Below are 25,848 nucleotides of genomic sequence, written 5' to 3'. Positions count from 1 at the left end.
AAAGGCAATCTCTTCTGCCTCTCTCTTCCCATAGTATTTCATGTCCACATTGTATCATTATTGTACACTTAGGGCTCTGCCTTATTTATCTTGTATTCCCAACACCCAGCACAGAACTCAGCATAGAGTAAAAATTCAAATGTTTGTGTAAATGTCTATTATGTTGCTTTGTACACCTGAAACTAATAAAAAAAATTCAAATGTTTCCTTGCCTGGATGAATGAATGAATAAATAAATAAACAAGTGAAGGCACAGTGGTTAGGACATTCCAGAAGTTCAAGGTGAGTGAGTATATGAGTGTTGTGAGCTTGGGCTTTGGACCAATCTACCACCTGGTGCCCTGAGCCAAGCCGCCTCTCTAGGTTTCTGTCTATCCAGCCATCTGACCTCGGGCATCTCATCTTGAACTCTGTTCCAGCTGGGTACTGCACTGATAGAGCGGTGTGTGTGTGTAGGGGCTTTGGCTGTAAAGCATAGAAATCTGAGCCCTGGGGGCAGCACGAGCAGGGGGTGGCTTTCCAAGGGCAGCTCTGTCTCCTTTCACCTTTGAAGCAGCTCCGAATGCTCTGGGTTTTGGTTTATTTTTTCTCCCTATGGTACCTTAGGGGTAATTAAGATCAGCTGCAACATTTCTGCTTTCTGCTTCCAGATTGAACCCAAGAGAAGCCAGATGTTTTCCACCCGACACCCACTCCTTGTGGTCTGGTGAACAGCCCTTTTTTTCTGAGTCTCTCTGTTACCTGGCTTCCTTAGATCCCAGAGCCTGGCTTGCAGCCTTTATTTTTAATGGGGTTTTAATAGGTGGCTCCTGTAATTAATTTCATTCTTGTGTTTTCACACTTTCTGCTTAGGTGTCTAAAAGCCCCCAGGCACTAAGTGGGATGTTAACTGATTTTAAATAATACAAAACAGTGTGGCTGTCATTAGACAGCACCCCAGCTCCTCTCATTTGCAGTTGTTCTACAATCATTAATTAGCTGGGGCACATGGCCCATTCGGGAGGTCAGCCCGGTCACCTGTCATGTTTTATAGAGATATAATAGGAACAGAGGTATGGAGAAAAGGGACTTGTTCAGTCCCAACAGAGAGTGGGTGTTGAAACTGGTTTCAGAAGCATATCCTGCTGGGTACACACCCTTGTGAGCGCCAAGGCAAGGTTCCACTACTCGGGTACGATTTGCCAACCGGCCAGAGGCCCTAGGCCAAAGGTGGCGTGTCTTGGGTGCCTCACAGGCATCTTGGGGAGGCAGTTTCACCCTCCCACAAAGCACTGCAGAGCAAGTCCACTCTAGTAGCTAATGCTATCACCTGAAATTACCCCCATTCGTTCTCTTCAGGCCTTTTCCATTTTATGGGCGGATTTGTCTGCACAAAGAACGCGTCAGTGATTCCTCTTGGATTTAGTAACAACATAATTTTACTATTTTTAAAGCCGCAGTTTAAAAATCCGCACACACATGCTCACACTCCTCAGGGAGTCGGGGGTGGGGGGACGGGGAGGTACCGGGTGGGGAGGAAGAGTACGTGCTGGAAAGAGAACAGCGTGACCCTCGGCTTCCCAGAGGGCCGCGCCATCCCCTCGGGGGCGCACTCCTCGAACTCTCCAACCCCGAGCGAATTTGCACCATCTGGGCCCTCCGAGCGCCCCGGGCATCCGACCCCTGTGGCTCGCGCCCCCTCTCGCCCGCCAGGCGAAGGGCACGGCCGCCGGGTCACCAGCCCCGGAGCGAGCGGGAGGGGCGGGGGGCCAAGCAGGTGGCGATTAGGTCAGCTTCGGAACATTCTTGGGCCGCTCCAGTGGATATAAATAACAGACAGGCAGGCTCCGAAAAATCTCCGGGTGGGGGTAACGGGGTGAGGAAGAAGGGATTTATTTAGGGTGGGGTGGCATCGTGGCGATCTGGAAAAATCCACCAAAGCTGGTAACTGACAAAGGGGGTGGAGGGGCGAAGCGATATGAGTGAATACTGGTACAAAATCTGGGAATAAGAGCACGGAGGGGGAGGAGCTCACGCTTTTCGGCCCCACCCCCACCGCGTGTGTGTCCTAGGTCTCAGAATTCGCCCCCGATTGGCAGGCAGGGCTGTTCGTGGAAAGGGCACGGCTTTGGAGTCCCGGCTCTCCTCGACTACAGATCTTGTGCAAGCCGCTGAAGGTCTCTGAGACTCAGTTTCCGCATCTGTACAATGGGAATTCTAATGCTTACAAGGGGGAAGGTTGTGAGCCACGCCGGAGCTAACGTCTAAGAAATCTGTGATCAGCAAAAAATGTAAGGCAGTGTAGACCCTAGGCCTCTCTCCAAGGGGTGTCCGTGCAGGCCCCGATCCCTTCCCGCTTCCACCCGACTCCCAGATTCTACAAAGGCCGGGGAGGGGCAAAGCTGAAATCGGACTCCCTGCAGCTGCGGGGCGCCACCTTGGGGAGTCTGCCCTGGCGCTTCTCACGCGGGAGCCGCGACTGGCGGCTCGCGCCCGGGGAGCCGCCGGTCGCCGTGATGCCTGCAGCCCCTGAGCCCGCCGATGGCTGGTGGGGTTGGGGCAGCAGCGGCGAGGAGAGGGCGGGGCCGGGGGCTGGGCTTCCCGGGGGAGGGCCGGGCGCGCTGCGGGAGGTGGCGGCCCCGGGCCCGGAGCTTCAGGACTCGGGCCGGAGTGTGGCTGGACCCCCACTCGCCAAGGCGCGCAGGGAGGACGCGGTGAGTGCTGCCCGGGCGGGGACCGCGGGGAAGCGGCTGCGGGAGCGCCGGCTGGAGCCCGCTCTCTCCTCCCTTACACTCCTGAAGTTTGCAATGGGACCGACTCCCACCCCAAAAGCCCCCCTCCACCCCGCTCTGCGCTAGGACGCGAAGAACTGCGGCCGAACCTAGGGGGTGTCTCATCTGTGGCGCCGCGCACCCTGCAATTCCCCAGGCCGGCCGTGGGGAGGGGTGCGTCGCGGCTGGAGGGCCACACCATCTCCTGGGGCCACTTAAGGGCCCTACACCGCCCTGGGGCTCCAGAAAGGGCCATTGCTCCCTGGCGACCCTTTGCCCTTTGCAAAGAGCCCCAATTCTTGGGGCCGCTGCCCTGGGCCACCATCTAGAGTCCACGGCAGGGCCCCTTGCCTCAGCGGTGATCGGCTGGCCCCACCCCCGCCGAGACCAAGTTCCACAAGTTTGGCCAAGAAGCCCTAGAACCTCCATGGCTAGGCCTGGCCAGGCAGCTCCGCGTGGGCTCCACGGGCTCCGAGTTGTGCAGCGCCCGGCGGGCAGGAGGGGCGGGTCGAAGAGCGCGGTCCATAAGAGTTGAGGCCAGAGCCCGGCAGTCCCTGGGCTCCAAGGTTTGGTGTGGAGGCTCCGGGTTTGGAATGCGTCATCAGGGCGCAGGCACCTCAGCCGGCAGGTCGGGTTTCCAAAAGTGCCCCTTTGTTATGCCCCTCCCTGGTCCTGCCTCCTCCCCTTTCCCTGCGCCACCCCCTCCCCCAGCCTCCCGGGCCGCCAGTCTCTCACGCTCTGGCTTAGGTGGCCCTCTCTGAACTAGTCTACCGCCACCTCTTGTGCCTGCAAATCCTAGGGCTGCCGGCCCGTCGGGAGGAGCGGCGGGGAGAAGAGGCCCTTGGGCGCAGCCTGTGACTCAGGACAGAAGATGGGCAGGGCAGGATGGCGATGGCAGTGCTCCCTCCCAGGGGCATGCCCCTATCTTCTGGGAAGGGTAGGGGCTGGTCTGCGCAGGTGTTACTCACTGGCCTCATGTAGGGAGAGCCCCAGGACTCCCTATCTTGGCTAAGGCAGCTATGAGGAGACCCTGCCAAGCCCCAGCCAACTTTTCTGGGCCCAGTGGGTACTGGCTTCCTGGGCTAGGAAGCATTCATTTTCTGTTTTCTGTGCTCTTGTGTGTGGCAGAGTGTATTCTGGGGGCTGACCTGGGTCTCTGCTGAGGTCAGGCGGCACAGGAGGGCCCTCCACCTCCATAGGGGCTAGGCGCAAGGCCCATCCCTCAGCTAGATCAAGCCCTGGCTGTGGGGCCTGGCTGTGCCTGGGCCTTGGGCTTGTGTTTGCTCTGAGGCCGGAGGGAGCAGTGCCAGCCCTGTACACACAGCCTGCTCTGTTCTGGGGCCAGAGAGACGGAATGGGTGGGGGGCAGCTCTCCCGGGAGCATGGAGGCTGGAGCAGGCAGGGGGCCGGGGCCTCTGGATGCCTGACTGGGACAGCGCCGAAGGCGCTGTGATTTACAGCTGCGGCTCTAGTTCTCTCCATCTGGCTGGCAAGTCCTTTCTGGACAATGGGACAGACCCAAGAGGAAGTAAGGTAAAGAGCTGAGAACTCTGGCGGGGCCAGCGGCTCTGCCCCTCTCTGCTCCGTGCCCTGGCACCTCCACTGCAGGCCTGAGCTCTCCCTCCTGTTAGCCTAGAGGTGAAGGTGCACTCAAGCGAAGCTTTCTCACAGCTGCTTTAGCCAGTGGGTTTCCTGGTCTTCAGGGGGATGTCATGTGTTTTTTCATTCAACTACTAACTTCAGTGCTGGAGGAACCCAAACTGGACCCGCAGGTAGTCTCTGTCAATGACTGGGGACCGGTCCTGTTCTGTCAGTTACAACCTAGTGGGATTTATACCCTGACTGAGGGTCACAGGGGCTGTGAGAATGGGGATGGAATGTGGTGGTGACTGTGGAGAAGATGCGGCAATTTGAGTGTTGAAGATGGATAGAGGTTCATCACTTTGGAAGGGAGCACTGTGATGGAGCCCTGCTTTGGGGGCAACAGGCATGCTCTGTCCTCGTTGGGCCTGACGGTGTCCCCTGGGCTTAGAGGAGGAGGAAGCAACTTCCTTCTAGGGACTTGAGCTGGTGCTGCGGACAGCTGAGAGACCCTGCACAGAGGCAGGAGGGGAGTGGCTGCATGCCACTGTGACCTCCAGCCCCTCCGGTGGTGGCTCTAGGGTTGGAATCTGCCTTGCCCTCTTCTGTGATTCTGGAGAACACTCACAACTGGCTGATCACCTGTCTGATTCCCTCATGCTGCCCCAGACTCTGGGCTTTTTGAGGGCAAGGCTGAGTTGCTCATTACCCACAGAGCCCTGTGGGACCTCAGTGGATGCTGTGGAACAGGATGAATGTCTCCTTGTGACTGTCAGGCCCCTCGTGTTGCTTGTTCGTTGCCTGGTTTGAGTGTTATACCAGCCCTGGCATAGAAGCAGAACAGGAGGTGGAATTTCCTTCTTAGAAGGGAGCTACGGCTCTCTTAGGAGGGGACAGTAAAATGCACTTGTTCAAGCTTCTTGGTCAAGATAGAACTCAAGCTTCTTGGCCCCCAGTCTGCTCTTCCTCGCACAGGGAGCTACTCGGGGTGTGTGGCTGGGCACCCTCTGACTTAGCTTGGTCTAGAAATGGGTCGCCTTGTTGTTCAAGGAAAGACAGCAGGGCTCCAGTTTGGGCAGGTGCTCTCTTCTCTCATCTGCAGTCAGGGGAGTGGGGCCCTCTGCCCACCACCCACCCCCGCCTGCCATTTAATCCCCAGCTGGATCGTGTGACCTGCCTGGCATTCTCCTGGCTGGAATCTGGCGCTTCTGACAGCAGTTGCTATATCGGGGGAGCTGGGCACCGCCCTGGACACTCTAGGCTCCCACCCTCACCCCCTGCTTTGGTCTCATTAGCTTCAAGGCAGAGTCGCAGTGGCAGCTTTGAGAGTTGGACACCCAGGTCCCTGAAGTGATCTCTAGGCCCCAGGTACATGGCGTGAGGTGGGGGTGGGGGCAGGGCAGACCCAGGGTGAGCAGAGGAGCTTTGGAACTGCCGTCCTTGCCCCTATACTGGCCCCTCCCAGGACCTTCCAGACCCCTGCCTGCTAAGTACTGGCTTCAACTGCTCCTTGGGTGGTGGGATGGTAGTGGGGGCAAAGCCCAGGGATCGGTGATGGTATTTTCCTATTTTCAAAAGAGTACGTCCAGCTTGCCTGCTTACCCCTCTGTGCTCCACAGCCCCAATCTGCCACCATTCCGTGCTGCAGGGACACCATGGCTCCGGAGGAAGACGCTGGAGGGGAGGCCCTAGAGGGCAGTTTCTGGGAGGTGAGCAGCTGGGTCCCAGGCTTGGAGGTGACACTGAAATGCCCACCCCACTCTGAGCCCAGCCACCTGTCTGGAGGAGTTGCCTAGCTGTCAGCCCCAGCCCTCAAGGGGGCTTCTCCCTGGCCACACTGCCCTTTCCATGTATGCCCCAGGCCGGCAACTACAGGCGGACGGTGCAGCGGGTGGAGGACGGGCATCGACTGTGTGGGGACCTGGTCAGCTGCTTTCAGGAGCGTGCCCGCATCGAGAAGGCCTATGCCCAGCAGCTGGCTGACTGGGCCCGCAAGTGGAGGGGCACCGTGGAGAAAGGTGAGCCAGCGTTTGGGCCTACCGGGGAGCAGAGGGCCACCACAGGTGGGCACCAGGCAGGGCAGTTTCCGTTTGCCCCTCTTGTGGAAAGGTTGAGGCTTTCACGTCTGCCTTCCGTTTAAAGGGAAGATCCTTCTGGTTATTCTCACAGTTGTGCTGTTAGAGTTTGCAAAGTATAGTCATGAGTTATTTTGATATTTCTAACAATGCTGCGATGGAGATAGTCCTGATCTACACATTTTCTAGATGACAACCTGGAATTCAGAAGCTAAGTGACTTGCCTGAAGCCATACAACTAGGAAGATCTGAAGCTTGAGGCAGGGCTTCTGATTAAGGAACTTGGGATCTTTCCACCCTAACAAGCTGCTTTCCTCCAGGACAGACACTGGCTCTTCCCTTTGAGGCAATAGAGTGTAGTCGTTCATGCCACAGACCTGAGTTTGAATCTCAGCTCCACCTGTAGTTGTAATGCGTTGGGCAATTAACTTCACTTCTCTGGGCCGCCATTTTTTCACTTGTTAAATGTTGCTGACAACACTGTTCACTGTGGCGGATGAGGCGAGGATTCAGAGATATGGTATGTCAAGGCACAGAGTAGGTATTCTGTAAGCAGCTGCTGGCATTGTCATTCATCTTTGCACCCCCCTCCAGTGCCTGGCACCCAGAACAGCATCCAATGAGAGGGGGTGGGCTCATTTCCGGTGGCATCCCTGGCCTGGCCCAAGCCCCATCCCTCCCTGCAGGCCCCCAGTATGGTACACTGGAGAAGGCCTGGCATGCCTTTTTCACCGCGGCTGAGCGGCTGAGCGCATTGCACCTGGAGGTGCGGGAGAAGCTGCAGGGACAGGACAGTGAGCGGGTGCGGGCCTGGCAGCGAGGGGCCTTCCACCGGCCGGTGCTGGGTGGCTTTCGGGAGAGCCGGGCTGCTGAGGACAGCTTCCGTAAGGCCCAGAAGCCCTGGCTGAAGAGGCTGAAGGAGGTGAGCCTGGGAGGGATGGACATCACAGGTACCCCCTTTCCTGGGTCCGCCTGGAGTTAGGGGGGCCGGGGCATGGTGTACAGGGTCCAGAGTTGTCCCTGTGTGTGTCAGGTTGAGGCTTCCAAAAAGAGCTACCACGGAGCCCGGAAGGAAGAGAAGACAGCCCAGACTCGGGAGAGCCACGCAAAGGCCGACAGTGCGGTCTCCCAGGAACAGCTGCGCAAGCTGCAGGAGCGGGTGGAACGCTGCACCAAGGAGGCCGAGAAGGTACCCGCTGGCCAGCTCAGCTTCCTGAATGCCTTTCCCAGTCCCTAGCACTCTTACTGCTCTCATCCACACTCGTCACACTCTCTCCAAATTATCATTTAAAGGAGGAACCTGAGAAAAGATGCTTTACCTGGGGAAAGACACGGTGCAATTTCAGGCATTGGGATGATGTTAGTAGTTGAGGGGATCTTCCCAGCTCCCTTCCTGTCCCACTGTACCACCTCGGACAACTCCTCACGCTGCCTGCTCTGCCCAGAGCGCCCTTTCTCCCAGCTCCGCATATCCAGAGCCTCCCGTTCTCTGAGGTGCCGCTCAGTTTCCACCTCTTCTGTGAAGCCTTTTCTGATTTCTCCTACCCCTCCTCGCTGGTTCACCTCCTCTCATTCTCCCCTCTCCATCTCATCTTACTCTCACGCTCAGTCTCCACTCACCAGACTTGTAAAGCTGCTGTGCTGTGCCTGAATGTCACCTCTGTTGCTAGGCTGCTGGGATCCTAGGGGCAGGGGCAGCGTCTTGTAACTGATTGCCCCTGGTGCCTAGCCCAGGGTCTAGTCCATGGCAGGTACTTAGGAAATACTAGCAGAGTCCTGAGTGGAAGGAGGTCTCGTCCTCACCAGGCCCCCTCCTCTCCCACCCAGATGAAAACCCAGTATGAGCAGACGCTGGCAGAGCTGCATCGCTACACGCCACGCTACATGGAGGACATGGAGCAGGCGTTTGAGACTTGCCAGGCTGCTGAACGCCAGCGGCTTCTCTTTTTCAAAGATATGCTACTCACCTTACATCAGCACCTTGACCTCTCCAGCAGTGAGAGGTACGGCATGTGGGGTGGGTGTGGAGATCTGGGGTAACGTTGGGTCTCTTCCATCTCCCCGGGGCTCTGGCTGGGCTTAATGAGATTGGGGGGTGCAGGGGCCCAGCGCTTCCAAGTCTGAAGGTTGAGCCTCCGGCCACAGGTTTCATGAGCTCCACAGAGACCTGCATCAGGGTATTGAGGCAGCCAGTGACGAAGAGGATCTGCGCTGGTGGCGCAGCACCCACGGGCCAGGCATGGCCATGAACTGGCCGCAGTTTGAGGTATGTGTTCCAGGTGGGGCTGGGAGGTGGGGTGGGCTCCCCCTGGGCTCAGCCTGGACCTCAGCAGGGAGGCTAGGACTTGCAGTAGGTAGGTGAAGGTGGTCTGGCTACTACCAGAGCTTGCAGCCCAGACTGACCCTAAGCCCTGTTCCCACAGGAGTGGTCCTTGGACACACAGAGGACAATCAGCAGGAAGGAGAAGGGTGGCCGGAGCCCTGATGAGGTTACTCTGACCAGCATCGTGCCCACAAGGGATGGCGCTGCACCCCCACCTCAGTCCCTGGGGTCCCCAGGGTGAGAGCCAGGAATCTGGCTGTGGGACGGAAATAGCTCTGCCCACTGCCCTGCCCTCCTTTCCTCTGTCTCCTTTCCCTCATTCCCTTCACACCTGAAGGGGGTTGAAAATTGATGCCAGGGAACTTAGGACCGACTTAGTCGCTGTAATGCCAGTTTTCATGGTGGCTTAGATTTGCCAGGTGTTTACCACATTCCCTCTTACCTACTGCTCGTGTCAGCACTGTGTGGTAGGAAGAGCACCTGAGGTCACAGGCATGTGGCATAGGTCGGACTAGAATCTTTCAGTTCTTCCTTACCCGCCTCTTCCAGGGCATGAGCCTTTAGCCCTGGGTCGTAGGCTCTCTCACTCAAGGTGCTCCTTGTGCCCTGAGCCTGACCCCTTCTGCCTCCCCTCTTCAGTGGTGGGCAGGATGAGGACTGGTCAGATGAGGAGAGTCCCCGGAAGGCTGCCACTGGGGTGCGGGTGCGAGCGCTCTATGACTACGCTGGCCAGGAAGCTGACGAGCTGAGCTTTCGAGCAGGTACCCTGGAATCCCTTTCCTGTTTCTTTCGTTTTCACCCTCCCCTCCCCCTTTACTGGCCTGAGCAGGAGTGTGAAAAAGGGAAGCCAGACACCCACTTTTCAAGGGCCAGTTCTCTGACTCTTCAGGTTGTGCTGGGCCGAACCTGCTGGAGTCAGTCTGCTTTGAGCCCTCACCTGCCTTTCAAAACCCCTAGCTGGGGCCTGATTGCTGCACTCAGGGTCTGGGGTGGGGTGGCTTGCTGATTTTGACCTCCCTCAGCCTGAGCCATGTGTCTTCCCCTAGCTGGATTCTTTGGGTTGCTGCCCGTTCCCCCTCAGTCCTTGACCCAATTGCAGGAATGGGGTTGGCCAGGGTAATTGGCAATGACCAATCTTCCTTTCCCCAGGGGAGGAGCTGCTGAAGATGAGTGAGGAGGATGAACAGGGCTGGTGCCAGGGCCAGCTACAGAGTGGCCGCATTGGCCTGTACCCTGCCAACTATGTGGAGTGTGTGGGGGCCTGACCGCCCCTACAGCCCTTCTGCAACATCTCTACCCTGAGCCAGAGCCATGCGTTTCCTGGCCAGCCGGACCTGAGGGCCCTGAACCATGTGTCCCCGCTGCCCCTCTGTCCCTTCAGGAGGAAGTCCTGGAACCCAGGGAGGGGACGGTCACTGTATAGGAAGGGATTGGTAGGGAAGGGCCAACTGAGTCTAGGCTGAGGGTAAGATGGAGAGGTCAGGAGGTGACAAGAGGGCTCCCCAGGAACGCTTTAATCACCCAGGAGCTGTGGACCCAGTTCCTGGTCTGTTTTGGGGTTTCTGGGGTGGGTTTGGGGTGACTGTAGTTCTCGGCTAGCAGCACTCTCTTGTGGCTTGTTCTAATATGTATTAAACTTGGAAAACAAACGAACAAAAAGCATTGTCCGGCTTGTGTGCGACTTTTTTGATACTCCGCCTATGCCAGGCTGCAGAGGGCATCAGGGGAGAGGCACGGAGGGGAGGTCCGTGGGCCTAGAGGATGTTATGGGGACGGGGGCTGGGCAAAGGTTTGCCAGATGGTACCTGCTCTGCAACTTCGGGACCCTAACCTGGGTGGAAGGGACTCGAGATCAGGCTTGGTGCGAGCAGCAGGGCCCCTGACCGCTTGGGAGGGCTGTTAATCATTACTCATCCGTCGGAACTGACCCGAGCTAAGACCCGGGTCCTAGGCCTAGCAGCCCACGCCTCCTTCGAGGTGGCTCCACCTTCCGGGGGTAGCGCTCGGGCAGGGCTCGGACCCGCCAGCGAGCCGTCGGGCTGCACTGGCTGCGGACTGGCCTTTGCCGGGCGCGGCGTGGATTCCGGGGACTATTGTGGAGCGGGGTCTCCTGACGCCTCTGCGCCTGTTCCACCGGCCGCTCATTGGTCCAGCTCAGGGCAAATCGCCCCACCCCTCGGCTCGTAAGGGCGCGGCGGAGGCCAACCCGGGTACCTGCTTTCCCGGCCGCGGATTGGCCCGTGTCGGGGTCCGTCGGTCGCATTGGTATCTGGGAAGGAGAGAAAATGGCGGCGGAGCCGAGTAAGACCGAAATCCAGACTCTTTTTAAGAGGCTTCGCGCAATTCCCACCAACAAGGTGCGTGAGCAGGAGGCGCGCGGGGTCTGGCGTCGGCCGAGAGGGACCCTCCGGCTCCCCTTGGGTACGAGGGAGGAAGAGGGGCGGACGGGAGCTGTTTTCCTGGAGTGTCAGCGCCGGGCCTCGACTCGGGGCCCCTAATCATTCGCTCATCGCCTCTTCCACCCAGGCCTGCTTCGACTGTGGCGCCAAGAATCCGAGTTGGGCCAGCATCACGTACGGTGTTTTCTTGTGCATTGACTGCTCCGGGGTACACCGCTCCCTGGGCGTCCATCTCAGCTTCATCAGGTGGGGTCTCCGTGCGGCTGCTGTGTTTCTTCCTGGCAGGGCCTGTGTGCTCAGCAGGGGAGAGTGGCTGCCTCAGTTTGGACCGTTCGGAATTCGGTGTGCGGAAACCTCCCGGCGGGACCCCGTAGCCTCCCACGGGAGGGAACCGCCTGTGCGGGCCCCTTGCCACATAGGCAGTTCGTCTCCGCGTCTGGGTCAAAACTCCCTTCTCTCCTGGCGGTCAGACTTGACTCTCCGAGCGTTAGTGTCGGAGAAAAGTGAGCAGCATAGACCTTGTTCTTGCTGATATATTGGTGCGACTGTGCCGTCCTTAAGGGGAAAGCCAAATCCAAGCTTGAATGCCTGAGAATTCGATCTCCTTTCGGATCTGGAAAATAATTAGCACCCATTTGACTAGATGAATGAAGATCAAAGCTTTCATGGACAGGGTAGAGTGGAGGAAATAGGGTGGTGGCTGATTGTTTCCTGGGTGCCTACTACAGCCTGAGGCCAAATGACAGGTCTGGGTCTGCCAGGGAAGCGTCTCCTCGTATCTGCTGGTGGGTGACACGCAGCCCTTTCACACAGGTCCACAGAGTTGGATTCCAACTGGAACTGGTTCCAGCTGAGGTGTATGCAGATCGGCGGGAATGCCAATGCGGTAAAGCTCCTTAACTCTTCTCCCTGTCCCTATTCTTCTGCCTGGGCACTAACTTTAGGGTGACTTCCTAGCAGGCTCTCCTAGTTTCTGTGTTCAGAGGATTCTGTGGTCTGTAGCAACACTGTGCTCCCAACTTGGAAATTGGTCACTGTTCTTCTCAAAGGGGTTTTGGAGTCAAACTAAACTAGACAGATGTTCCTGGGGAAAGGCCAAGGGAGTGGGGGCCAGTCTGCACAGTCTTCCTGGTCTTCTGGGCCTGGATGAAGGATGGGCAGAGCGGGTAAGGCATGCTGTCCTCAGGGAGGGTTGAGTGAGGGCTGGGCTTTCATCAGTCATCTCAGAGGATGGGAGGTAGTGTTTCCTGCAGGAATTTCTGAGAAACTTTACATCTATGAAAAACTGCTGCTAGCAATAGAGTGTATCATCCTGTGTAAAGAATAACTGGGCTGTTATAAGGGGAGGGCCTTTATTGCTTTGGGGAGAATCCCCTGTAGCACACTCTCCTCTCTTTATTCTCCAGACAGCTTTCTTCCGCCAACATGGATGCACAGCCAGTGATGCCAACACCAAATACAACAGCCGAGTTGCCCAGATGTACCGGGAAAAGATCCGGCAGCTGGGAAGTGCGGCCCTGGCGAGGCATGGCACCGACGTAAGCGCCTGGTCACCAGGGCTCGGGTGCGGGCTGAGTGGCAGTATTGACAGCCGTGTGTTTCAAGGGTGTTTTCTCCCTTCTAGCTTTGGATAGACAGTGCTCCCAATCACTCTCCGGAGAAGAAGGACTCTGATTTCTTCACGGAACACACCCAAGTGAGTGCCCATAAGGAGTGTTTCCCACGATTTTTCCTGTTTCCCACCTTGGTAAGGTGGTTTACTTACCAAGGCCAAGACCTTCTGCGATCACGGGTGTGGATTCCATTCGCCTTGGTGTGATACCTCAGACAGGGAGGGTAGGGCGAGCTGTTCCCTCTCCCATGAGTAGGGGTGCCATGTGGCTCTCCTGGGAATGGATCCCTATAAACTGGGATGGTAGGGAGGAGGAGGAGAAGCTTGAAGGCTCAAGAGGTGTTGAAAGCCCCAAACAACTCTTTCTGCATCCTTCCCCTATAAGAAAGGCACTGTGGTTGGAGACAATGAAAGGATTCCCTCTCCAGCAACCCACCGTGGGAGGCGGTTTCCCCTCGGCTGGCACTGGGTGCTGAAGCCAGACTCTCAGTTTGAATCCTTCCCTGCCCCTCTCCTTGGCATTTCTAGGATGGTGGCTAAGTCATTTAACCTGTCAAAACCCCAGACTTCACAGCAGAGCTGTGTCTGCCTCACTGGGTTTGTTGTGATAATTAGATGTGTTTATGTGTGAAAAGCTCTTAAACTTGTTCCTGGCACAAAGTAAGTGCCCAGTAGTTGTTACGAAATTAGGAGAATGGGTTCTGGCTCTAAGTAAATAGTGGAGGTGGCGGCTAGTTTCCTTGTTTTCTTCTATGGTGAATAGTAACTATAATTTTACTCACTAATCTCCAGTCTCCTTGCCTCATGGGCTTGGAGTAGGGCCTTGTATCCACAAGGTACTTGTAGGTTCTTGGTGCTCTTTGCCAGCCGGAGAGGCTCATTGAGCCTTCTGTGATCTGGCCTCCTTTTCAGCATCTTGCCTGGGATGCACCAGCCACCAATCCAGCAGAGACCCAGCAGCCAGCCCCGTCTGCAGAGAACAGTGGCCTGACACGTGAGTTCAGCCCACATTCCAACCACGTGCCCTGGTCCCAGCAAAGGACGTGGGGCTGGGAAGGGACACCTGGCCAAGGGAATAGGAGTCGGGGGGTCTCCTGTATCTCTGAGTGGGCTGGGATTCATTTCAATCCCTTGGAGGAAGTGGCAGGCATTCTTTTTATCTTTTGGTGGCCTTAGTGAGCTGAGGAAAGCCATTGCCCCCTACTTTTGTCCCATCACTTCCCTTAAGGGGCGGTCACAAGAAGCTTTGAGCCTTACACCTCACTCCCATCATTGTATCCACAGAGCCGGAGCCTGGCCCTAACACGGACCTGCTGGGCACCTCACCCAAAGCCACTCTGGGTCAGTATGACAGCTGGCAGGTGTGAGGTGACTGGGAGAGGGTGGGCCTTGCAGGCTCTTTTCAGATCTGCTGCTGCCTGGTCATGTGGACGGAGGCTCCAGGACACTGAGCATCTTAACTCTCGGCAGCGGGGACTGGGGTTGAATTTGTGGCTGCAGCATCGGCTTCAGGGGCTTTGGAGCCAGGACCTTTGAATTCATGACCTGGGTGGGCTGGTGTGCAAGGCCTGGGGTCTGTCTCTCAGTGTGGTGCTGGCTCTAGCCAAAGTGTGTGTGGGGGGCCCAGCATACGACTGGACACCTCACCCTGGGGTCCGACGCAGGACTAGCCTGTCTGGTTCATTTCATGGGACAGTGGGGACAGCTCTGAGCTGCTCATGGCTGCAGGCAACATTGTCCTTTCTCAGCCAGTCCCTGGCCTTTCAGCTATTTTTCTCCTCTTTCTGTAGGGTCCCTCAGACTTGGTTCAGGGCGAATAATCCATTTGTTGACCTCAGTTTGTTCTGTTGATTCTTGGGGATTGGGGCAGAAAGCCAGCAGAATGACTGTCACACTGACGCTATGAGAAGGCTGGCAAGGCCTGATCTAAGCGAGGCTCTGGAGAGGCCTCTGTGCTTGGGAGCTAGGTGGGGGCTCTGGGGTGAGCCCCTTGTTAGCCACAATCTGTTTCTCTCTAGAGTCCATGTTTCTGTCACCTAAAGGGGCCCTTCCTGCCAGAGGTAACCAATAGCCGCTTGGGGAGCCCTGCCCCTTGCACGCCAGCTCCCTGCTTTAGGAACAGGCTGATGTTTGGCATCTGGCCCCTGCCTCGCAGCCTTCATATTGGTTCAGGGACTCTGACTGTCTCCCGTGCTTCAGGTCTAGTTCTCGTCTCAATCTGCTGGGAGTCAGTAACCTCCCCTAATCTCGGCTGGTTGTGGCTCGGACTGTCCCGACACTGCTGGTTGGAACGGGTGGTGGCAGCTCTGCCTTTCCCTGCCTGAAGCTGTTCTTTGTAGAAGCTCTTGCCAAGGAACTGCATGGTGTGGACTGAGCTGCTGCCTCTCACCTCCCTTCGTCTTCCTTCACTCATGCCCCACCTTTTTCTCATGCAGAACTGAAAACCTCCCTCATTGGCAAGAAGAAGCCAGCAGCAGCTAAGAAAGGGGTAGGTGGGCAGAGGCAATATGGTGGAGTGGTTAGGAGCCAGTCAGACTGCCTGGGTTCACCCCTTGATCCTGCCACTTACTGGCTATGATTTTGGCAAAGGAACTCAGCTTCTTACCTAAGCAGGGGGCTCCTGGGAGGAGTCAGAGATCATGTACCTCGAGTGCTTGGCAAATGGGGGCCTGGTCAACCTCAGCTGGCCCGAGGCCTCTGCTGAGGTTGTGTGGCCGCCTCAGGCCCAGCTTGAGCACAGCCCCTGTTCTCCCTCTCGACTATGCTGACTGGGCTCCTATTTTTGACCCTGAACTTTAAGAAGGAATCCTTTCCTGTGGGTGTAGCTAGCGTACCCGAGCCTGGGACGGAAGGAGGGCATTGTGATTGGCAAGGCTCCCATCACATGCTTCTCCTCCCAGCTGGGTGCCAAGAAAGGCCTAGGGGCCCAGAAGGTGAGCAGCCAGAGCTTCAGCGAGATTGAGCGACAGGCCCAGGTGGCAGAGAAGCTCCGAGAGCAGCAGGTGGCTGATGCCAAGAAGCAGGCCGAGGAGTCCATGTGAGTGTTTGCCAAGGGGCCCCCGGCCCCTGTGGAGCTGCATAGGCCACAGGTCAGGATGGGTGCTGGCTGCTGACACGTTTGTTCCCTCCAAGGGTTGCCTCCATGCGTCTGGCTTACCAGGAGCTCCAGATTGACCGGAAGAAGGAGGAGAAGAAGCTACAGAATCTGGAAGGGAAGAAGCGAGAGCAGGCAGAGAGGTTGGGCATGGGCTTGGTATCCCGAAGGTGAGGCTCAGCTCTGGGGTTGGGCAGGGAAATGCCGTTGTTCTCCTGGGAACCATGGTGGGTTCTTCCCAGCAGTTTGGGGTTCTAGGCTTAGTCTTCCTCCGAGGCTGAATAGATGGCTCTGTGTATCGTCTTAAAAGCACCTAGTCCAGCGCTTGGCACGTAGGAGGTATGTGCTCACTATTTGTTGAATGAATGAAACACAGGATGAGGTGTTCTTTTGGTATATCCGTGCGTCCCAGGTGGTGTTTCTTAATGGGAGTGCTTATGGCACTTGGAGTAGTGGGACAGTTCTTTCTTTTTCAAGACCTCCCTGAGAATTCGCGGGGCTTTTAGCATCCCTAATCCCTGCTCACTAAGTGACAGACGCTCACACTCGGAAATACCCCCGACATTCAGATGCCCTTTGGTTGGGAGTATCCCTCCTGTTTCAGGACCACTGACTTTGTGTTGCTGTGGTTTTCTTCAACAAAACAAGGGCTGTAAGCCAGTCTCTTACGCATTTTATTTGCTCTACACTAAGTTAACATGTAGAGATTTCAGAAATACTAGATTTTTGATCTCTTAAAAATCGGAATGTCTGACAGTGCTGGGGCCAGCAATCCTGGCTAGTTAGCTTGTGCGGAGTGGTGGCTACTCCTTTCGAAGGGCGTGAGCCCCATCATTGTTCTTATTTAGTTACACACAACAGTCATATGCAGGAGGTGTTGTTACCCCTTTTTACAGATGAGAAAACTGAGACGAGAGCAATTAAGCAACTTGCCTGAAGCCCACAAATTTAGTAATGAGTGCAAATAGGTTTTGAACATAGAACAGTTTGATTCTCAATTCAGTATATTTGGCCATGATGCTCTACTTCTCTGGAAGAAGATAAGGCTGGGTATTTCTACTTCATCTTTCAGAACATGTGCAGTTAGACTTCAGTTATTCCCCTTCAGTCTGCGTGCTCCTAGTGTAACCCACAGCTAGTCAGGGAAACAAAATCTTAATCCCAAAAAGGATTTGAGGTCTCCTCCCCTTCTGTTTTGGTCACAGGAATTATTGGGTTAAAGGGCATGAACAATTTTTCAGTTGTTTTTTTTTGTAGTGCAAGAGACTGTTTAAACCTACTTAAAGCCCTGTTGCAAAACATTTTGTCCTTGGGGTCTACCAGCTACAAGCTGTAGATATTTTTTTAATGAAATCAATCCTTCAAGTGCCTCTGTGGAGCTGACATAGGAGGGGAGAGAGGCATCAGGAGTTGGTTCTATGTGCCCAACTCGGTGCTTGTCACTGGGAAAGCAGACAGCAGATCCAGGTCTTAGTGCTAAGGCCAGGCTTTGTACTTGGAAGTGCTTTCTGTTCTTTACAAAAGGGTGGGCTAATTCAGAACTCATCCTTTGATGCCGTCAGACTCTTGCCTGATCCTGGCGCATTTGTCATCTTGCCTTGTCGTGTGTTACCATCTTGGTGAAGAATGCGGCTCGCAGTGCAGCCAGTCTGTTGTTACAGACAGAGCGCCATGCCGTGGTCGGTGCACGGTAGTAAAATCATCGCAGGCAAACAGGGAAGCCTTATTTTGAGAAAACGGCACATGTGTAGACAGTTGAGGGTGTGCTCTCCAAGTCCTGCAGTTCCGAGCACTCCCTGCTGGGTGGTGCCCAGTGCAGGGGAACCCAGGTTTATGCCAGCAGCTGGCGTCTTCTGTGGTGCGGGGACACTGCTGCTCACCGCTGCTCTCATGCCTGCTCTGCTTCCCCCAGCTCCGTCTCCCACTCGGTGCTGTCTGAGATGCAGGTGATTGAGCAGGAAACCCCCGTGAGTGCAAAATCCTGCCGCTCGCAGCTGGACTTGTTTGACGATGTTGGGAGTTTCGCCTCTGGACCCCCAAAGTAAGGCTATTTTTGGGGTGTAGACTTGGCCACCATGTTCCTCATCAGCCTTCTCTGAGCCACTCTACTGTCTCCTCAGGTACAAGGACAACCCCTTTTCTTTGGGGGACACTTTTGGTTCCCGCTGGGATGCAGATGCCACCTGGGGCATGGACAGGATGGAGGAGAAAGAGCCCGAAGTAACGATTTCAAGCATCCGGCCTGTTTCAGAAAGGTGGGGTGGTCTAGGGCAGCGCTGTGCGGTAGAACTTTCTGTGCTGGTGCCAGTGTCCTGTACCTGCACTGTCCGGGGTGGTCACCACTAGGTGTGTGGCTCCTGAGCCCTTCCAAGGTGGCTAGTGCAGCTGAGGAACTGCATGTTTAATGTACTGTCAGTAAATCAGGTAGCCACATGTGGTGTTGGCCACCGGATCGGACAGTGATCGGCTTTGGGTGGAGTGGTGCTCATGGCAGGCCTGGTGGCCTCGTCTTTTGTTCAAGGTCCATTGACGGGCAGGAGGGGCCTGATGTGACATTTCAGCCCTGACCACCCCAGGGTTGTGTCTCTGGCCCCCGGTCTTATTTATTTTAAAAATTTATTTTCTTAACAGCTTATTCCATCTTAATCTGGGAGATGTTTAATTGATAGATTACCTGCAAATTATCCATTTGTAAAATGGGAACATAAGTAATGACTTCACAGGGCGGCTGGAAAGATTAAGTGTAATGACACTTGAAAACACCCAGCCCTGTGGCTGTATGTCAGTGCCAGGTAGGGATGACCACACAAATTTTCATCCGCACTGGGCGTTTCTGAGAGTAAAAGGGATACTATTTAATAGTTATGCCAGGAGAGAAAGTATAAACCCAGGCAACCCGAGACGTATGGTCACCTTGGTGCTAAGCCAGTTGTAACTAGGACTAGAGTGGCAGTAGTGACGTTAGGACGTTCTTGACCTTGATGAAGCTGGAGTGGTGTGGGGCTGCCTGGTGGAGGTAAGACGCTCTCTGTGCCTTGGCTTCAGTGTGGAGAAGGCAAGGGCCTCATCCGTAGGAGGGGGCCCCTGAGGCTCAGAGCCAGTCAGAAGGGCCTTGGTAAGCATTCCCAGATTTGCTTCTGGTAGTAACGGGACAGTGATGCTGTCCCCTGATAATAGTGGGAAGGGTCAGAGATGTCCCATATCCACCCTCAGAGTCACAAACCGGCGGGAAGTGGAGAGCCGGAGCTCGGGCCTCGAGTCCAGTGAAGCACGTCAGAAATTTGCAGGAGCCAAAGCCATCTCATCTGACATGTTCTTTGGGCGGGAGGTAGATACCGAGGTAAGTAGAACTGTCCACCCTGAGGCTGGAGGCAGCAGGAAGATGCAAGACCTTCCTCCCTGCCACTGCTCTGGGCTTTAGCCCCAGGGTGGCTTGGCCTGTATGAGTTCCTGGGTCATCAGCCAGAAGATGCCCAGGCCTGGCCTTTTCTTCACACAGTATGAAGCTAGGTCTCGGCTACAGCAGCTCTCCGGCAGTAGTGCCATCAGCTCTTCAGACCTCTTTGGGGACATGGATGGAGCTCATGGAGCAGGTAGGGCCCAGTGGTGTGGTCGGCACCAAGCAAGGCCTGCGAGCAGAGCTGGAGGGTGCTGTGACTGGGAAGGGCTCGCTGCATGGCTCCGGGCCACCCCGTCCTTTGCTTTTACAGGTAGCGTATCTCTGGGGAATGTGCTCCCCACAGCGGACATCGCCCAGTTTAAGCAGGGTGTCAAGTCTGTGGCCGGGAAGATGGCTGTGCTGGCCAACGGTGTGATGAATTCTTTGCAGGTGAGTGTGGGGCCGCTTGACCTGCGGTGGGAGGGGCCTAACGAGCAGTGCTTGGAGCTTGGTCTCCTCCAGTCGTTTTACATACTCCTACTGGATAGCCCCTTGGCCTGAGAGCGAGCATTTTGTCCTGGAGGGGCAGCTTCCTGCCTCTGAACTCAGTGTCAGGGCTGGGCCTCTCCCTAAGATGATGCCAAGTCTGCACCAATTTCCCTCCTGTATCATTCCATCTTAATCTGGGAGATGTTTAATTGATAGTCACCTGTACTGCTCTTTCTCTCTCCCCAGCTTCTGAGAGATCAGCAGGGCTTCCCCCTTGGGACCTGGCCACCTCTTTCCTGGGTCACAATAAAATATAAAACAATCTCTGCCATAGTGAGATGGGTTCCCCACCCCCATCCCGCCCGCCCCCAGGCCTGCCAGGTGTGTTGGGGGAGGGTGTGCACGCTGGGAAGCCACTGCAGGTTAGAGATGCTGACTTTGGTTTTTCTTCTTCCGTCCCAGGATCGCTATGGTTCCTACTGATCCAAGCGCTGTGGCTCAGGCATATGGTCATGACAGCAGCAAAAACCCCATGACTACCAGGCCAGGGATGCTTGCCTTGTGGGAGCTGGGAGAAACTGTTACTTATGTGTGTGGTGTGTGAGTGGGGTGGCCTCTGAGAGTCTTGAGTGAGGGGGATGGGAGGTGCCAGCCCTTGACCTCAACCTATAGGTCGAGCCCTCTATTCTTCTCCCCTCACATCCTCTCCTGTGTGTTAGATGATTGTCCTTCCAGCCCCGCCCCAAAGCTGCTGCTCTCTTGTCCTGCCACACTGGGAGTGAGGGGAGGACGTTCCCTCAGGATGGCTTATTCTGGGCCCAGCCTTTCCCCGAGTAGGGAAAGTGAAAGGGGGAAGGCTTTTTGCTGGCTCGGGGCTCCTTCCGGGTCATCGGGGAGGCTGGGCCACCCCCATCCTCTGAACCAGTGGGGAGGGCTGGGAAGAGTTCTGCTGTAGACCAGACCCCAGCGGAGGCTCTGGACTTGCTGCTGTTGCTCCAGTGGCCTCTTCTGGGCACCCGGGGGGCGGGGGGTAGGGGAGGGGAAGGACCTTCATCTGGGCCTTACAAGGGCTAGAAACTTGACCTGGTACCTAAAGGTTTCATTTGGGATCAGACTGGAGGCCCAAGTGATGGTCTCCTGTGTCACCACCCCTTTACAGTGGTCACTTGGAGGATTACTTTTCCTCCTGAGTGTCTCGGAGACCTTCCTTATCCACGTGGACCCCTGGACCCTCTGTCCCCTCCTGAGACTGTCCTTGCTTCCTTGCTTGGTGGCCATGGTGTCTCACCGGCCCTGTGATGGATGCTGTGAGCATAATGCTGGGACGGAAGCAGGCTCCTGGGGCTCAGCTGGCTTCCTCTATTCTGGACGGCACCCCACAGAAAGCCTGAGGCGCCAACAGAGCTGCACGCCTTGTGTCCTGGCCACTGGGCCATGCACGTCACCCTTGGTGCCATCTTCCCCTGCCGTGCTGGCAGTCAGGACCCACCCCACCCCCTGTGGGCTGAGGGTTGGGCTCCCAAGCAACACAGACCACTCTTCGGCCACCTCCTCCCCAAAGGGACTTGACTTTCTTTCTGGACTGTTTGTATTGAAACAGTGGCGTCAAATAAAGGCCCAACAGGGTCCTGGGCCCCTGTTGGTCTGAGTGAAGTGTCCTCTGCATCCTGCCTCCCTGCTCAATGCAGGACCCTCGCCTCACTCTCTGGGCTCCCACCGATATGGGTAGGGCGTCGGTGCCGAAGCTGAGAGGATGTTCTCGGGGGCCTCCAGCTTGTCTCTTCTCTGAAAGCCAAAGGCCCCTGGCTCCGTGGCCCTGTGCTGCCGCGAGGTCCGGTGCAGCCGCGACCTCATCACCCTGTTGCACGCGGAGGAAAGAGCTGGTATTAGTTGGCCCTTTAACTCGTCCACTGAGCCATATGGCTGTGGGCAGGCGAGCAACCTCAGTTGCTCTGCTCCTCATCCCAACGGTAGGCTGGACCGGGGGTTTCTCAGTGGAGTTTAATAGTAAATAAGATACACAGACCTTAATGGAATCCTTTTAAATCCAGGAAGAAAGGATGTGTGTATATAAACCCCTGGTTTGGCAACCACTTTCCCTATAGGGGCTCTTGGAACCTCTGCCACCTTAGGGGTCCTTGGGGTGCTGTTGTAAATCACTGATCTGGAAGATGATGATTAAAAAGGAAGAAGCCAGGAGGCTCTAAGTGATTTCCAAAGCATGGATCTGGGACTTAGACCAGCTTTAGAATGGTCTGGAGTGTTTCCAATCCAGATTCTGTGCCCCATCCCAAGCTGGAGTTTGGTGATTTGCATTGTAAACAAGTTGCCCAGGTGATTCTGACACAAGCCAGGATTGTGTTAGCTGGAGGCTGGAGAGGGTTGTGGGTATAGAGCTGCAGCTGGGCTGGGAATTCTAGTCCTGGCCTGGCGGTGCAGGGCTTTGGGGGCCAGTTCCTGTAACTACCAGGGGGCTGGTCTGGGCAGAAGTGCACCCAGGAAATGTGCGTGCCAGGTGGTGGGGACCCCTGGCTTTGCTTCAGAGGCAGCCTGTTCTACTCGGCCCCAGGGGTGGTTCTCTGTTCTCGATGACCCCTGCCCAAGGCAGCTGAAGAAGCTGTCCTTGCCTTCAGGTGGCTGGAGGCTTGCACTCAGGCCCGCCTCGTTCACAGCTGCGTCCCCACTGCCCTAACGCTGAGACAGTGCTGGGCAAATGTTTAATGCAACTGGCTAGCAGGTTCTGCAGTGCTGACCCTTTGTGGCCAGGGTCTTGGAAGTTGCGGGAACTTGGCCTTGAACCCTCTGAACTTGTTTCCTGAAGGCCCCTTCTGGCTGTGAGCACCTTTCCTTTGAAAGGCTGCTGTCATGTGCAGGAGGTAAAAGCCGGTCTGCTCGTTATCTGAGGCAGGTCTCCAGGCACGGGTGGTCCCCTGGCCCCTACTTCCTGGTCCCCCCAGAAAAGCGGGGATGCGGCACCAAAAACCCAAACTCACCCTTCACCCCTTCCTCAGTCTAGTGGCTTTAGAGTCACCACTTACCAGACACAAGGGACTTTATTCATTTCACATTTAACTAATAGACACAGACGACTTGAAGCAGTTTTTGAAAATGAAATTGTCTACTTGCCCACCCTTCGTCCTACGACTAGTGGCTACTCCTGCAGCAGAAGGCCAGTGTGATTCTGTCCTCCCAATGCCTGAGCACACAAGGCCCTGCATGGCTAGCCAGGGTCTCCCTTCCTGGATCTACTGAGCAGATGAACCTCATGGGGACTGTCAGCAAAAGGCTACTGCCAAGTCACCTTTTAGGTGGCCTCAGTTCAATCTGCTGTCATCGTAGGGCCTGACTAAAGCACAAAGGTTGACAGGGAGAGTAGGCTGTTTACTTTCTTGGGTCACTGGGGTTGGCTGGTATCACAACCCCTCTGGCAGGTCTTGGGCTGGGGCTGTTACTCAGCATTTCACCAGCAGAGGGCAGCACAGGACAGGAGGGTGGGCAGCAGTCCCGTGGGCTGGGTGGGAGCAGGGTACAGGGTGCTGCTTGTAGACAGGACCCTTCAGACTCAGGTCTCAGACTCATCTGTCTCTTCAGTGGAGCCATCACTCTCTGCATCCGCTTTGCGGGCATGATGGCGGGATCTCCAGGAAAAGCCAACCCAGTGAGGAGTTCGAGAAGGCAGGCAGCTGGTCTCTGGACTGGCAGTGCCTGAGTTGACAAGGCCCGGAATCTGGACCAGCCTGAAGGAGGGAGGAAGCCCAGAGGGCAGCAAGGTGCCTTCTGTCCAGAGACCAGGACCTCTACATTCTTGCATTTGGGGGAAACCCTGGGCTCAGAGACAGGGTACCTTAGGCCTCTGCTGGCCCCCAAGCCCTTTCCTGACTGATAACGGAGTGTTATGGACAAGTGCTGTGTGCCTCAGAATGGGGCACTGCCATGTCCCACTGAGGTTTGGCCCCCACAATGGGGCAGCATCTTCCCACTTGACACTTACAGCCGTTCCAGCTCCTCATCCATGGCTGGGTCATGCATCAGGTCCCCTCTGTCAGGCAAAGCTCCTAGGAGATAATTGGGGGCACAGAACTTGGTATGAGGGTCCTTCGGCTAGGCTCCAGTCAGCCAGGCCCCTTCCCAGCAGATGCCTCCGTGCCCTCACCTTCATGCCTGCCCATTCTGCGGGCTCTGGAAGGGCTGATTTAAAAGATACGGGAAGAGCTCTTCAGAGAACTACTATGGAGGCACGGACTCTTGGGTACTGCTGGGTAAGTTTAACATTTATTACATTTAATAACTCCACTGCCTAACCTCCCCTACTTGGGGCCGAGACTATAGCTAAGGAGACATCCCCAAACCTCAAGGTCACTGCACAAATGGCAGTCCCCTTCCAAGACTAGATGGTGGGTTGTGAGCTGCTGCTGGGGGTTTAGTCCTACCTTGAGGTTCCAGGTATTGGGCTGAAAATGAGTCAGAGATACAGGATGTGGCTCAGGCTAACCACAAAGACCAGATATTGTTGAGATTTGTGCCCCCAAATCAGGGTGACCCCACTTTGAAGACAATGGTCAAAAATGCTGCCTCAGCTCCTCCAGGGAGGGTCCCAGGGTGAGCAGACGAAACTCTCTTTGGCATGGCCGGAAGCCGCCAGGAGGAGAGCTGTCCCGTCTCTGCTCTGCCACAACTCTCTGAGCTGGTTTCCTCAGCCATAAATGAAGGGAATTGATGCTTTGATATTGGGAAAGGTGAGGGAGGGTGTCTTGGATGCTCCCCAGAGCTGTTAAGTGGGAAGGAAGCTGGAGCTGGTTTGCAGATAGAAAGATGCTCACCAGCAAACTTGAGGAAAAAAGAGCTCGCAGGTGGTCAGAACCTAGATCTGGCGATTAACAAAGCTGGTCTGTAGAAAGTCTCAATCTTCAAATTACCCACCTGGCTCTAGTTCAATTCCCGACTTTTCCAAAGCTTTTTCAGATGATGCCTCATGGTCCCTTTTGCTCTAAGTTAGTGGTTTTCAAACTGTGTTCCATGGAACCCTCTCATGTGGTGGTGGGTGCCTGGTGCCTTGAGGACTGAGGGAACAGGAAAACCCCTCTCTACAACTAGCTGACAACTGGCTGCAGCCAGGGTATCTCCAGATCTCTACCGTGTTTCCCCAAAAATAAGACCTAGCCGGACCATCAGCTCTAATGCATCTTTTGGAGCAAAAATTAATATTAAGACCCAGTCTTATGTTATAATAAAGTAAGACCGGGTCATATATTAATTTTTGCTCCAAAAGATGCATTAGAGCTGATGGTCCGGCTAGGTCTTATTTTTGGGGAAACACGGTATTTCGTACACTGGAGACTCAACTGAGGGCAGAGACCACATGCTTCTTTCCATTTCCCACTCCACTCAGCATTAGTGCCCTGCAAAAGTGGTTGAATGAGTGACTGTCCTTTTTTAAGGCCCTAGAAAAAGTGAGGGCATGCAGTTAGGCCAGGGCGACTCAGACGCTAGTTAGCTTTTCTTTTTTCACCCTAACTAATGGCTGTGATTGGTGGAAAGGATGGTCAGTTACCTAGGAGTGTGAAAGAAAACCTAAGCAAATCCGCACCTGCCACCCCCTTGCTCTTGACTTCTGAATCCTGTTTGCCTCCTTTCTACTCTCTTCCAGCCAATGGCCTTGGCTACCAAGCTCACTTGTTGAGGGGTCCCCAGACCTGTGCAAGCCCCAAGTATTGACTCAGGTGGCAGCATGCCTGAGTGGGCTTCCAGTTAGTCCTGTGGGGGCATGCGCTCCCCTGAACCCCACAGCACCCCCGGCAGGCTCTAAAGCCCAGTACTTGGCCGACTCTGGCTGGCATCGAATGGGTGTTACATTTCCTTCCCTTGACCCCATTCCCTCAGCTGGCAAAAGGAAGGGGAATGCTGTATGTCTCTTCTTTGAGACTCAGGAACCTGGGATCCCAAGCACACGTGGATACCTTTTGAGGGGAGAGACAAATAAGAACCCCTCAAGCTCCGCTGGTGGCTCTTCTAAGAGCAGCAGGTGTGGGAGGGGATTGGGGAGTAAGTGGAGAAGGCCAACCAGTGAGAATAAAATGATGGACAGAAAAAACTGGGCTAGCGCAGGCTCCCTACTGTCCCCCCTTTTTAGATTAGTCAGATTTTTT

At 55.6% G+C, this 25,848-nt stretch overlaps 3 protein-coding genes across 13 annotated transcripts in view; 2 read left to right on the top strand and 1 right to left on the bottom strand.

Moving 5' to 3' along the window:
* The first annotated feature begins 2,076 nt into the window (after positions 1–2,076).
* PACSIN3 (protein kinase C and casein kinase substrate in neurons 3) lies at positions 2,077–10,396 on the top strand. 9 transcript variants are annotated; one of them, XM_019743587.2, is made up of 11 exons: positions 2,077–2,270; positions 5,627–5,699; positions 5,951–6,040; positions 6,193–6,349; positions 7,093–7,328; positions 7,440–7,595; positions 8,234–8,409; positions 8,552–8,672; positions 8,830–8,966; positions 9,369–9,490; positions 9,879–10,396. In XM_019743587.2, the coding sequence occupies exons 3-11, from the start codon at positions 5,987–5,989 to the stop codon at positions 9,992–9,994; spliced, it is 1,275 nt and encodes a 424-aa protein (XP_019599146.1). In that variant the 5' UTR covers positions 2,077–2,270; positions 5,627–5,699; positions 5,951–5,986; the 3' UTR covers positions 9,995–10,396. The 9 variants fall into 9 exon arrangements, with proteins under 9 accessions (XP_019599146.1, XP_019599148.1, XP_074192462.1 ...); XM_074336361.1 differs by having other exon boundaries at positions 2,131–2,270; positions 5,980–6,040; XM_074336360.1 differs by lacking the exon at positions 2,077–2,270 and adding an exon at positions 2,555–2,693 and having other exon boundaries at positions 5,980–6,040.
* A 533-nt stretch (positions 10,397–10,929) lies between these two features.
* Positions 10,930–21,355, top strand: ARFGAP2 (ARF GTPase activating protein 2). Of its 2 annotated transcripts, XM_019743575.2 has the most exons (17): positions 10,930–11,086; positions 11,256–11,374; positions 11,942–12,014; positions 12,535–12,666; positions 12,753–12,824; positions 13,653–13,734; positions 14,025–14,081; positions 14,759–14,800; positions 15,176–15,228; positions 15,641–15,777; positions 15,873–16,004; positions 17,747–17,875; positions 17,955–18,089; positions 19,048–19,174; positions 19,334–19,427; positions 19,545–19,663; positions 20,165–21,355. In XM_019743575.2, the coding sequence occupies exons 1-17, from the start codon at positions 11,015–11,017 to the stop codon at positions 20,183–20,185; spliced, it is 1,596 nt and encodes a 531-aa protein (XP_019599134.1). In that variant the 5' UTR covers positions 10,930–11,014; the 3' UTR covers positions 20,186–21,355. The 2 variants fall into 2 exon arrangements, with proteins under 2 accessions (XP_019599134.1, XP_019599135.1); XM_019743576.2 differs by lacking the exon at positions 14,759–14,800.
* CSTPP1 (centriolar satellite-associated tubulin polyglutamylase complex regulator 1) overlaps positions 21,242–25,848 on the bottom strand; it is a 155,784-nt gene continuing 151,177 nt past the window's right edge. Inside the window, exons 8-9 of one of the 2 annotated variants that reach the window (XM_019743595.2) lie at positions 23,694–23,757; positions 21,242–21,560 (exon numbers count right to left, since the gene is read on the bottom strand). In XM_019743595.2, coding sequence (XP_019599154.2) covers positions 21,401–21,560; positions 23,694–23,757 — 224 coding nt within the window. In that variant the 3' untranslated portion in view covers positions 21,242–21,400. Of the gene's footprint in view, positions 21,561–22,736; positions 23,440–23,693; positions 23,758–25,848 lie in introns of those variants that run through there. The other variant, XM_019743594.2, reaches the window with a different exon arrangement.

This window comes from Rhinolophus sinicus, linkage group LG06 (assembly GCF_036562045.2).
Source record: "Rhinolophus sinicus isolate RSC01 linkage group LG06, ASM3656204v1, whole genome shotgun sequence".
In the NCBI taxonomy this organism is placed as follows: Eukaryota; Metazoa; Chordata; class Mammalia; order Chiroptera; family Rhinolophidae; genus Rhinolophus; species Rhinolophus sinicus.
The sequence above is the reverse complement of the archived record's forward strand: the minus strand, read 5'-3'. Positions and strand labels throughout refer to the sequence as shown.

Bases quoted from the DNA above. Each gene is read 5' to 3' on its own strand.
- PACSIN3 (XM_019743588.2), top strand. From the start codon at position 2,496: ATGCCTGCAGCCCCTGAGCCCGCCGATGGCTGGTGGGGTTGGGGCAGC. The intron at 2,694-5,950 runs GTGAGTGCTGCC...TGTGCTCCACAG, and splicing joins AGGCGCGCAGGGAGGACGCG to CCCCAATCTGCCACCATTCC. The intron at 7,596-8,233 runs GTACCCGCTGGC...TCTCCCACCCAG, and splicing joins GCACCAAGGAGGCCGAGAAG to ATGAAAACCCAGTATGAGCA.
- ARFGAP2 (XM_019743575.2), top strand. From the start codon at position 11,015: ATGGCGGCGGAGCCGAGTAAGACCGAAATCCAGACTCTTTTTAAGAGG. The intron at 12,667-12,752 runs GTAAGCGCCTGG...TCTCCCTTCTAG, and splicing joins TGGCGAGGCATGGCACCGAC to CTTTGGATAGACAGTGCTCC. The intron at 19,428-19,544 runs GTAGGGCCCAGT...TTGCTTTTACAG, and splicing joins GGATGGAGCTCATGGAGCAG to GTAGCGTATCTCTGGGGAAT.